This window comes from Notolepis coatsorum (assembly GCF_963971535.1).
Source record: "Notolepis coatsorum genome assembly, chromosome: 1".
NCBI classification, from domain to species: Eukaryota; Metazoa; Chordata; class Actinopteri; order Aulopiformes; family Paralepididae; genus Notolepis; species Notolepis coatsorum.
Window position 1 is genome coordinate 283,021,353 of NC_140165.1, and position 11,413 is coordinate 283,032,765.

The following is an 11,413-nucleotide window of genomic DNA, read 5'->3' on the forward strand; positions in this document are numbered from 1 at the left end:
CAGGAGGATGAGGAGGGCGAAGGGGAGGGGGAGGAGCAGGAGCAGGGGAGGGCCTCTGACCATGACAGCCCCTTCAAACGCACCAATGAGAATGTGGAGGAGAAGTACACGCCACAGAACATGGCCGCCACCCTGCAGTCTGTGTTTGAGGAGCTGGGGAGGCTAGCCAACGCCATGGCGGGCCACAAGAGGCAGATTGAGGAGGATGTAAATGAAGATGAAGATGATGGTGATGGTGATGATGATAATGAGTTGTTGAACCTGGCTTATGACGTGGCTGGCGGAGACGAGTGGGCTGACGAGTGAGGATGATGAGGAGTAGGCGGAGGAGAGAGACAGGCACAGTGTTGGGAAAGTTCACTTTCTACATGAACTAGTTCAGTTCACAGTTCACAATTTTTCAAAATTCAAAATTCAAAATTTTGAACTAAAGTTCATGGTTTCAAAAATGAACAAATTTTGTTCTTTTTAGTTCTTTTTTGATATATAGATTTTTTTATATAGATTTTTCACATAGTTACTTACATTACAAAAACACACATTGGGACAATGGAGGGGGGGGTCCTCCAGTTCATCTCTATGCCATCATCCACACCATAGCAAGCAAAAACAAAACAAAAAGAAAAACAAGCAAAAAGGAAAATCAAACCAAGACAGGCACTGTACAGTATTGCACTTGCCTCGAGCCCATTCACATGTAGACATATATTTATTTTTTCCTATCCTAGGTCTGTCCATACAATGGGGCACTGGGCCTTTAGAAGGATCCGAGAAATTTCAGCAGGAAAATAGTCTAATAGTGGGGCCCACACCTCCTGAAAGGAAGCGTTGTTGCCACTATGCATTGCAGTGTCTTTCATGGGGTAGCACACCGAAGATCTCTATACCACATTTGTAAAAATGGAGGCTTATCCTTAATCCAGTTTATCAGAATGCATTTCCGGGTTGAAAGTAGAAGTTTATCAAATAGTTTGAATTGTAAAGGGTGTCACCCCTCCTACCCAACCCCCCCCCCCCCCCCCCCCCCCCCCCCCCCCCCCCCAACCACCTCCAATGTACAGTCCCCCCCCCACCTACCCAACCTCCTCCAATGTACAGTTTCTATGTCAAATGTATATACTCTCTTTTCTGGACTCTTTTTGTATCACAAACAGTACTGTATTTGCAAATCTGGTATGTCATAAATGTATAGATGTAGCAGTACTGTCTATCTGTATGTCATGTATGTCCTGATGAATTGAAAATGGGGGACCCTGATACAGTACAGCTCAATACATACAATTGTTAAGGGGATGCAGACCAGAGAAAGACTTTCGTCTTGTTTACATCAGGGTCCCCCATTTTCAATTCATGACTGAGCTGTACTATACTGTACCCATTCTGCAATGTGTTAATAAAGTGTTCAATCAATCAATCAATCACTTGGCCCCAGAACCTGGATAAACACTTAAGATTCCCAAAAGTAGTGTAGGTACCCAGGTCTGTTTGACATTTCGAACATAGAGGAGATATTTAATGGCCCATTTTGTTAGTTATTTTTTCAATACGTTGCTGCGAACTATTATTTGTAAAAGATATTGAACCACACAGACAGCAATCAGAATACTGGCATTTCCATAACGCTTTGCCACCGCGCATTCAGTCCACACTGCAGCTTTCATCTCTACAGTATATTTTCAAAAACATGAGGAACAACTTTGTGTGAGGATTCGCCTGTTCCCTGGACCTTTTTTCCCTGTCTCCTACTCTTCACCAGCCCCCACCCTTGTGAGAACTTTTCCCTGCCTCCTACTCTTCACCAGCCCCCACCCTTGTGAGAACTTTTCCCTGCCTTCTACTCTCCTTCACCAGCCCCCACCCTTGCGATGATTTACTCTCCCCTACTCTTCACCAGCCCCCACCCTTGGACTACCTTCACGCAGCTGTCATAGTTTATGATTAGCGCCCCAGAGGGCTTTATATACCTGGACCTCCCTTCCAGTCCTGGTCGGGTCGTTCTGTATCTGTGTTCACTCTGTGTTCATGGAGTTCTGTACGTTACCATCCTGTACGTTACCATCACCTGCCGCGTCTCCGGCGTGAGACGACGTGCCAGCCATCACCACCTGTTCGCCGTTTGCCTGGAGTGGGACACCGTCTTCGCTCTCTAATTCTCTACGGGAGGTTTTCCAGTGTTCCCACTCCAGACGTCAAGCCGGCGCGTCATCGCTCCCTATTTTCCACGGGAGGATGGCATCTCTTCGCCCCGGTCCCCTGGGACCCCTGTGTTCTGCGCTGCCCGTCTGCAGCATCCGAGGAGGATCTCCGTGCCAAGCCTGGAGTGGTGTTCCCACTCCAGACGTCAAGACGGCGCGCATCGCTCCCTATTTCCACGGGAGGATGGCGTCTCTTCGCCCCGGTCCCCTGGGACCCCTTTGTTCTGCGCTGCCCGTCTGCAGCACCCGAGGAGGAGGAAGAGGATCTCCGTGCCTGGAGTGGGACACCGCCTTCGCTCTCTAATTCTCTACGGGAGGTTGCCAGTGTTCCCACTCCAGACGTCAAGCCGGCGCGTCATCGCTCCCTATTTCCACGGGAGGATGGCGCCTCTTCCCCCCGGCCTCCGCTGTCGGGCCCCTGTCTCCGTACCAGGCCTCCGCCGTCGGGCCCCTGCCTCCGTGCCCGGCCTCCGCTGTCGGGCCCCTGTCTCCGTGCCCGGCCCCCGCTGTCGGGCCCCTGTCCCCTTGCCAGGCCTCCGCCGTCGGAACCCTGTCCTCATCCCTGTAAGCAGCCCTGGCCCTTAGCCTTTGTCCCTGACACTTAGCCCTGTCCCTTAGCCTGTTCGCCTCTTAAAGGCACAGTGCCGCATTTTCCTTATTTCCTTGACTCTAGTGTTTTGTGTTCTCCCCTGTTCCCCTCTCCAGTGCCCCTGGTCCTAGTCCTTGACATTTAGCCCTGGCCCTGTCCTTTAGCCCTAGTCCCTTAGCCTGTTCGCCTCTTAAAGGCACAGTGCCGCATTTTCCTTATTTCCTTGACTCTAGTGTTTTGTGTTCTCCCCTGTTCCTCTCTCCAGTGCCCCTGGTCCTAGTCCTTGACATTTAGCCCTGGCCCTGTCCTTTAGCCCTAGTCCCTTAGCCTGTTCGCCTCTTAAAGGCACAGTGCCGCATTTTCCAGTTTTCCTTGACTCTAGTGTTTTGTGTTCTCCCCTGTTCCCCTCTCCAGTGCCCCTGGTCCTAGTCCTTGACATTTAGCCCTGGCCCTGTCCTTTAGCCCTAGTCCCTTAGCCTGCTCGCCTCTTAAAGGCACAGTGCCGCATTTTCCAGTTTTCCTTGACTCTAGTGTTTTGTGTTCTCCCCTGTTCCTCTCTCCAGTGCCCCTGGTCCTAGTCCTTGACATTTAGCCCTGGCCCTGTCCTTTAGCCCTAGTCCCTTAGCCTGTTCGCCTCTTAAAGGCACAGTGCCGCATTTTCCAGTTTTCCTTGACTCTAGTGTTTTTGTGTTCTCCCATAAAGGGACTGTGCCGCCTTTGTTCTATAATAAAGATTTGCCCTGTTTTGGCTTACTCTCATACCTGTCTTGTGTTGTGCGATTGGGGTCGGATACAAACCATAACACTTTGCTTGAATTGTCTTTATTATGAAAACTAAAACAGGACGTTTGCATATTCTCAATGTTGCTGTCGACGTCGTCGCGTCGATGTGGGGACTTGCTTCTTCAAACCGGGTGGACAAAGTTTACAGACAAACGTTAGATTGTTTCCGTCCGAGTCAGTACTGACTTTAACGTTAAACTATTTTAAATCCCCAAGCGTTAAAGTAGTTTTGACATGTGATATTTTATTTTATTTGATTAGACATTTAAAAAAAATACAAGATTCCAGAAAAACGTCAAGGATGCTACACAAAAAAGTCAAGACTTATTTCCATTGTGGTCCTTGATATAGATAAAGATATATATAAAGATATTGTTTCATTGTGTATTGATTAACTTTACATTTGCGCTTCATTACTTACTAAAAGTTATACTGGCACATGGGTCTAATACAGCAATGGATTATGGGTAAATGCAACGTTAAAGCAGTGCCAATGTAAGACTGACTAGATTAAACGAATGACAATAATATAGTATAAAGTAGGGTATTATTTGGACTAAAGAATGGTGTTGTCTCACCCTATACTCGCATGTTGAGGGAGAGCACCATACATTATACACTGAGAAACCATGGCCGAGAGTGAGCTCTCCAGGAACAACCCCACCTTGCCTGACAGTTTGTCTGCAACCCTCTTCTGGTCTACTTCCTCTGCTAACGTTCTAATCTACACTGCTGCCACCACAGGCGAATTGCAGCCATTTTGTATAAATAAAAAAATACTGGAATATTTTAATGGGAGGACGGCGTGAGAGAAAGTTGCAATACGGGAGAATCTCGGGGAAAAACGGGAGGGTTGACAGGTATGTCACACACACACAGGCACAGCTAGGGGGGTGATGGTCGGTGGAGAGAGAGCGCGCGCACACGCGCAGTCGCGCGCACACCCTCCATGGCGGGCTGGTCTCCGCAGTCCCTCATCACCCCGCCCGTCTCAGGCAGCGTCCGTGTGTGAGTCATCGGCGGAGTTTGACTGTCACTCTCGTCTCTCCCCAGAGAGAGCCGCAGCAAACACCATCTTGTTGCCGCAGACTTGCAAAGCATAACATCATATTGCCATCATCAGCAGTCAATGACAACGATTGGGAGCGTGGCCTGTCGCAAGATGTGTCTGACACAATTGTGGTCAATGGCACCCGTCGTTGGCATGAAGCTTTACCAAACATCTGCTGCCAAAATATCAAAATATCTTACTGGAATACGTTTTTTACAGATGAGCTAACATTACCATTTTCTTTGTGTGGTCCATATATCACGTTCTTAGATAAATATAGTAGACTATTAGGTTTGTCCCTAGTTATCCAATTTGCTAATAGTGGCCAAGATAATGATGCATAGTTTTAAACATGAATTGTTTTGGGAGCTGGAGATGAATGGCTCAAGGAATTTTTTTCCAATTAGGGTATCCCAGTTGTTTTTCCTAAGGTATAATTAAAATATATAATGCCGTCATACAGCGACCTCTAGACAAAATATCCCCACTTGGTATTGCGCTTTGTTTACTTTTTTGTTTTGGTCTGGCGTGTGGGTTGGAGTTATTAAGTCATTTCTATTGTGAATTTCCACTGAAATCCAATCCACACATCAGACCAAAAACTAAAATTGTAAAGCAGTCGCTCGAAAGAAACGCTTATTGTGTGGCCTACTATGTTGGAGAGTTGGTAAAGTAATGGCAAAGCAGTTGTGATTCATTTTCAAAGACGACAAGTTGTTTTTTATCCAGCTGGCTCCAGTGAAGTGCGCGCGCGCGTGTGTGTGTGTCGTTGGATAGAGTATTGCGTATCTTCAAGCCCTCTGACGCACGAGTCAGGTGGCGCTTCTTATAGAGCGAGGAGCTATCCTCGGTGCTGAACACAGAGAACCCCTGCTCCCGCTCACACCGGGAAAGAAATGCAAAGCTCGCTCACGACAATCGATAGAAACTAATTAAAAAGGTAAGGTTTATTATTATTTCATTGCAGACCTATATTTCAGTTATTTATGTTGTGGAACGGAGATTTGCTATCAGACGACTAACATATGGATTGAGTTCTTATAGTAATATTAAGATATTGTTTAGTTATTTAGCCTTAATTGCAAACCCTGATGCATTGCACTAAGATGGCTTGTAGGTGATTAATATTAGTTTTTTCTTTTTACTTCAAATTACCCACATTCATTCACTCTATTCAGCACGCTATTTTAAAAAGTGCTTAAAGTGTTTTTAATGGCAATGATAACAAAAACTAAATTATTAATTTCAATAGCAAAAAACTAAAAACATTAATTTGCGAATAATCTGGATAGTTTGGCGTCAAGTTCGGTCGGACCTTTGTATAAAAATGTCTTGTTATACGGTCCAGCTTGGTAATAATAGTGTTTATAGCGCGCGGAGTGTTGCGCGGCGGGAGGCGCGAGGCATCAGCCCTAGGGTTACCTAGACAACAGGGCTGTGACTCACTCCGGAGAGCAGCAATTTTAGAACTAATGAGATTTATAAACCAGCTGAATGCCCATGCTGTTACAGCTCTCGGCAAACAATCAGCGCTTTTACGATTTTAAATTCAGTTTCATTCCCTGAGTTGAAAATACAAGCAACAAGACAAGACCTGCAGAGAGTAGCAATACAAATATAATTCACATATGCGGGGTTGAGTCCCTTCCTCTTTGAGCTCATACATAATCTGTCCTCTTAGAACCTATTTGATGTATTATTTTTGCATAGCCTATACTTTTAGTTAATCATCATCTCCACTTAAAATTGGACATGATGTCCATCATAACAAAGGTTAGGGTATAGGCTACCCTATTTAAAATTAAATTAAAGATTGTAGGTGTGGGAGTGTCCGTTTGTTGCTTGGGCTCCTACCCCCCTTCATGCCCTATAAATGGGGATTTTCCTATTTTTAGCTATGGCAACGACTAGTGGCAGCCTACATTAAAAGACAAAGCTCACATTATGTTTAACACTTGATTTCACAATCACTACAAGTGGATTTATTTTTAAAATTGTCAATACAGCTGCTGTTGTTGACTCCAATGAGTGAGTTGCGATCAACCCCCCCTCACAAGACAGCAATATGCCGTCTGTTTACATAGTGAGCTAAACAATTTCCCTGTGGGATTAATTAAGATCTTATCTTACCTTTCAAGATAGCATAATGTTTAACGCCTCATTACAATAAATGCAATAGTCTGGGGAGTCATGGCCTTGACCAGAGTCTGAAGTCATGGCTCAAACAAGACGCTGGTCTGGAAATTCAAAATAAACTGACCATTGAATTGGTTGTCAGCACTTCAACCTCTGGTAGTAACACACCGAAGAAGACCATTTAAAGAAGAACTACGCCCAATTTCAGAATTCATACATATTTATTCCTCTGGTCTAAGACTGGTCTAAAATATGAGTGAAAATTAGCAATGTTCTCCCTAATCCAAAAACTAGAGTGCTAAAACTCAAACGTGTTTGAAGTCTGAAGCTGCTCCATAGACAATGAATTGTGGAAGATTTTATAGAACTGAGATCACTACTATAGAATAAGATTCACTTCTAAAAGAAAACAAACGTTCTGTGGGTCCACAAAATCAGTGTCCCATTCATTGGAGCAGCTCCAGACTTTTATACTTTATTCTTACTTCTCTTGTTTCTGGTTTTGGGAGAGATAGCTCATGTTCACAAATATCGATTGAACTGTCTTTGTCAATGGAAATAACATATTAAATAATTTTATTTGAGTGGTGTTAATTTGAGTGATGCGAAGGACAGTTGGAGATGCCATTAGCATTAACAGTGTGAATAGTGTTAGCTTAATGCATAAAGGTCAGTGTTCTGCTCTCTCTCTCTCCAGGCCATACCATGCAGTCTCTCCCCAAGACCTCCATGGCAGGAACCGCCTGCCTCCTCTTCTCCTCTCCCCTCCTCTTCATCCTTCTGCTTGGCTCCTCCAGCACCCAGGGGGCTTCGCTAAGAGAGCACAGACTAAGGGGCAGTGAGCCAGACCCCCGGACTGGAGCTCCCTACCAGAGCCCCAATGCGGACATGCTCAAAGCCTTGGAGTATATTGAGAACCTCCGCCAACGATCTGGCATATACGCTCAACAGCAGGCTCCCCTCACCCCAGAGTCTGACGCCAACGACATGGACGCCGCAGAAAAACTCCGCACCGTGCTAAGTCTGGCCTCTCCCGCCCAAAGCCAGGCCCAGGCTGGGCAAGACGAGAAGGAGGAGGAGGAGCGGGAGGAGAAGGAGGAGGATGGGGAGGAGGATAAGACTCAAGAATGGCTGCAGGCAGTGCTCAGTACACTTCAGCAGACAGAAGAATCCCCCAAACCCTCTCTGGCTCGCCCCAACGCTGCCTCGAGCAAAGGCCAAAGATCCACAGCGACGGACAGCGGCCACACGTGGGCACGGCAGCAGCATGGCACCAGGTCCCACAGGAACCACCCGCTGATGTTCCAGGAGGATGAGGAGGGCGAAGGGGAGGGGGAGGAGCAGGAGCAGGGGAGGGCCTCTGACCACGACAGCCCCTTCAAACGCACCAATGAGAATGTGGAGGAGAAGTACACGCCACAGAACATGGCCACCCTGCAGTCTGTGTTTGAGGAGCTGGGGAGGCTAGCCAACGCCAAGGCGGGCCACAAGAGGCAGATTGAGGAGGATGAAAATGAAGATGAAGATGATGATGATGATGATGGTGATGGTGATGGTGATGATGATAATGAGTTGTTGAACCTGGCTTATGACGTGGCTGGCGGAGACGAGTGGGCTCCGTGGGAGGATGAGGATGAGGAGGCGGAGGAGAGAGACAGGCAGGAGTCTAACCGGGGCCTGGATTATGGCAACGATGAAGAGGGAGAAGACGACGACGACGACACCTACCCCGTCAAGAGATCCAGTCAGTCCAGACCAGGAGATGATCCAGATGACATCACCAAGCTGGTGGACTATTATCTTCTGAAAGTCCTGGAGAAAACTAAAGAAGAGCAGAAAAGAGAGCTAGAGGAAGAGGAGGAGGAGGAGGAGGAGAGGGCTGAGAGGAGGGTGGCTCAGTTGCAGTACAGAGATAAGATAGATCCACATGCCATCTATCAGCTCCTCCAAATCTCTCAGAAGTTAGAGATACCACCAGAAGACCTACTGGGTTTACTCACTACCGAAGAAATGACTAAACAAGACAGGACTCTGTTACGGAGCCAGGCACAGCCACGCAGGCCAAACAAGTTATCCGGGGTAAAAGACAAACTCTCTCAGAAAAACATGAGCCCTTCGGCAAAATTGTACAACAGACGCCTGCCTGAGACACACAGTAGCATCCCAGATGACTTAAACACAGAGGAGATTCTCAACATTCTCGGGTTGGGAAGCGTGGGAAATCACAACTCGGCACCTTTGAAGAAACAGGAGCTGCACACAAGCGTTCAGTCACGTTTTCACGCAGCGCCCGTGAGGCACAGGGGGGGATACGCTCTCTCTCAAACGCGCGTTCCCGACAGATTAAAGGACTACGATGACGGCATTGACGAGGATGAACTGGCGGCGTATCTCGCGGCTCAGATGTTGGCACGGTATCCCCAGACGGTGTACGACAACAAGGCGGGCCAAAAGCGAGCCTCTGAGCCCGCCTCGCGGGAAGAAGACGGGCAGCTGGGATCGTTCGAGCAGGCGATACAGGACTACTTGGATCAAATGGACTCAGTCAAAAGCCCGCCCCATAAGAGACAGTTTGAGGCCGGGTCCATGGGCGGTGCACCTCAAACCCAAAGCTTGGACGACACGGCACTGCTGAAAATACTCAACTATCTGAAACCAGAAAACGAAGAGAGCGATGAAAAGGACGCTGACACCAAAACGGTGGAAGGAATGTAGATACACATATTACAGTATATATGGTTTTGATGGGGGGTGGGGTGTCATAATAAAGTATTTTGAAAAATAAAAACACACAATCAACTTTAGTTAATTTAGTCATTTATATTATTAACTGATGTAGTGATAGGAGTGCCTACTCATGTTAGTTACTGGGTTTTGTTCATTTGTTTTCTTTTGTTATTTTTTAAGTATATAGCCTATAGGTTAGTTAGTCAAGAACATTAGTTACAGTGTACCACTTGTACTTGTGGCTCAGCAGCCTTTGAATGCACATAGCCTATACTACCAAATCAGTGTTGGATCAATCACATTTTACTTGTGTTAGTAAATCATTTTCCAGTTGTGGTCATATGTGATGTAAATGAGGGTAGGTAATAAAGCATTGACTTTATTTTTTCCTTACCGTGTAGTGTTTCCTCATTTGCAGAACAGACATGGTGAGCAATTATGAAAATCGCACCATATATAGGCTACCGCCAATAAGGCTTTTCCCTTGGTGACTGCAATTAAGAAATGCAGATAGGCCTATAACAGCATAATGTTGGTGTATCTTGTAGGCTAACTTTACATTATGACTTATATCTTCATTGGAAACAAACCAGGCAAGCAAAAGAAAAGGGGCATTTCAGCACCATGGACAGCTCAGGTAGCAAAAGCAGTGGCCTGCAGGGCACATGTAAAAACACAATTAGATGAGATTAGGCACAATTAGACTGACAATTTGACTGCGTCGGGACAGTTAGCAAGTTTGTATTTTACCTTAATCTATGTACAGCGGTTTTCTATAAAGAGGCTGTAACCAAGATTACAATATAAAATGAGAACGTTTTAATATGAAAAGAGCCTTTTATTCAGATGAGACAAAAGAGACAATGACAGTGCTTTTAAACAATTAGCCCCTTTAAATTCCTGTTCATTATTTTCTCTCTTGTATCCCTGAGAAATCAAAAAGAAATACGTGGCTTAAAATGCACTTACATACTATTATGTGTCATGTTTAAAACAAAAGTGCAAGACATGTATCTTTGACGACTGCTTGTTCGGAATAAACAATGAATAAGGGGATTGATTATACAGTACTAAATCTTAGTGCATGTTAGGAAATGTTGAGGCACATCTGGTGGGAGACCAGCTTTGTCTTCAGACTTTCCTCAGTAGGCAGGTTTGCTCATATACTCCTCCATCGTCTGCGAAGAAAGTATCAGAATGACTACTATGAGAGGTAAAGAAACCAGAGTTCCGTTTGCGGAGGTGTGGAACTGCGTTCAGTACCTCCTGCAATGTGTCGGCTTCCTCCATAGTTTCGCCCACGGATGTTTTGGACGTTTCTAGAACCTCCCCTCCCTGCAGGAACTCATCCAAAATGAAATAGGCCTTCTCAAAGTTGAATATGATGTCCAACTCACAAACCTGACAGGGCGCATTCCATACATGAAACAGAAGACACAACACAGAATCAGCCATTTCCCGTATTGACGGCCCTTGTATACGGTATGAATGAAATAGTCTCAGATGGAACTAGTAGAGCGCAAATCTCCACCAGGCAGCAACCACACATGCTCTCTCTCTCTCTCTCTCTCTCTCTCTCTCTCTCTCTCTCTCTCTCTCTCTCTCTCTCTCTCTCTAGACCATCTATTACCATTCATTGTAATTACTGGTATCCAAACACACTCGCACAACATACACAGAGATTATCCACTGTCTGTGGGAAAGGAAAAAGAAGCCCAACTATATTGGCAAGTCACTAGCCTACCAAGGAGAGCTGACAGACAGCAGCCTACACATTAGGCAGAATGAAATTAGCACTATTCACATTACACTATCACACACTATTACACTATTAAACACTATTACAAACTATACATGCTATCACACTATTACACTATGCATAGGTATATCAAGACAAGACAGGCCAGAGCTGATTCCTGGAGGCTCTGAGCA

General features: G+C 45.9%; 2 protein-coding genes across 3 annotated transcripts in view; one reads left to right on the top strand and one right to left on the bottom strand.

Annotated features, from left to right (window-relative positions):
• Positions 1-7,459: 7,459 nt before the first annotated feature.
• On the top strand, positions 7,460-9,469 carry scg2a (secretogranin II a; the record flags this gene model as incomplete). Its single annotated transcript, XM_084310203.1, has 2 exons — positions 7,460-8,279; positions 8,361-9,469. The coding sequence occupies 2 exons, from the start codon at positions 7,460-7,462 to the stop codon at positions 9,467-9,469; spliced, it is 1,929 nt and encodes a 642-aa protein (XP_084166329.1).
• A 758-nt stretch (positions 9,470-10,227) lies between these two features.
• The window catches only part of wdfy1 (WD repeat and FYVE domain containing 1), a 135,769-nt gene continuing 134,583 nt past the window's right edge, over positions 10,228-11,413 (bottom strand). Inside the window, exons 14-15 of one of the 2 annotated variants that reach the window (XM_084319352.1) lie at positions 10,745-10,882; positions 10,228-10,659 (exon numbers count right to left, since the gene is read on the bottom strand). In XM_084319352.1, coding sequence (XP_084175478.1) covers positions 10,624-10,659; positions 10,745-10,882 — 174 coding nt within the window. In that variant the 3' untranslated portion in view covers positions 10,228-10,623. The remainder of the gene's footprint in view (positions 10,660-10,744; positions 10,883-11,413) is intronic. The other variant, XM_084319351.1, reaches the window with a different exon arrangement.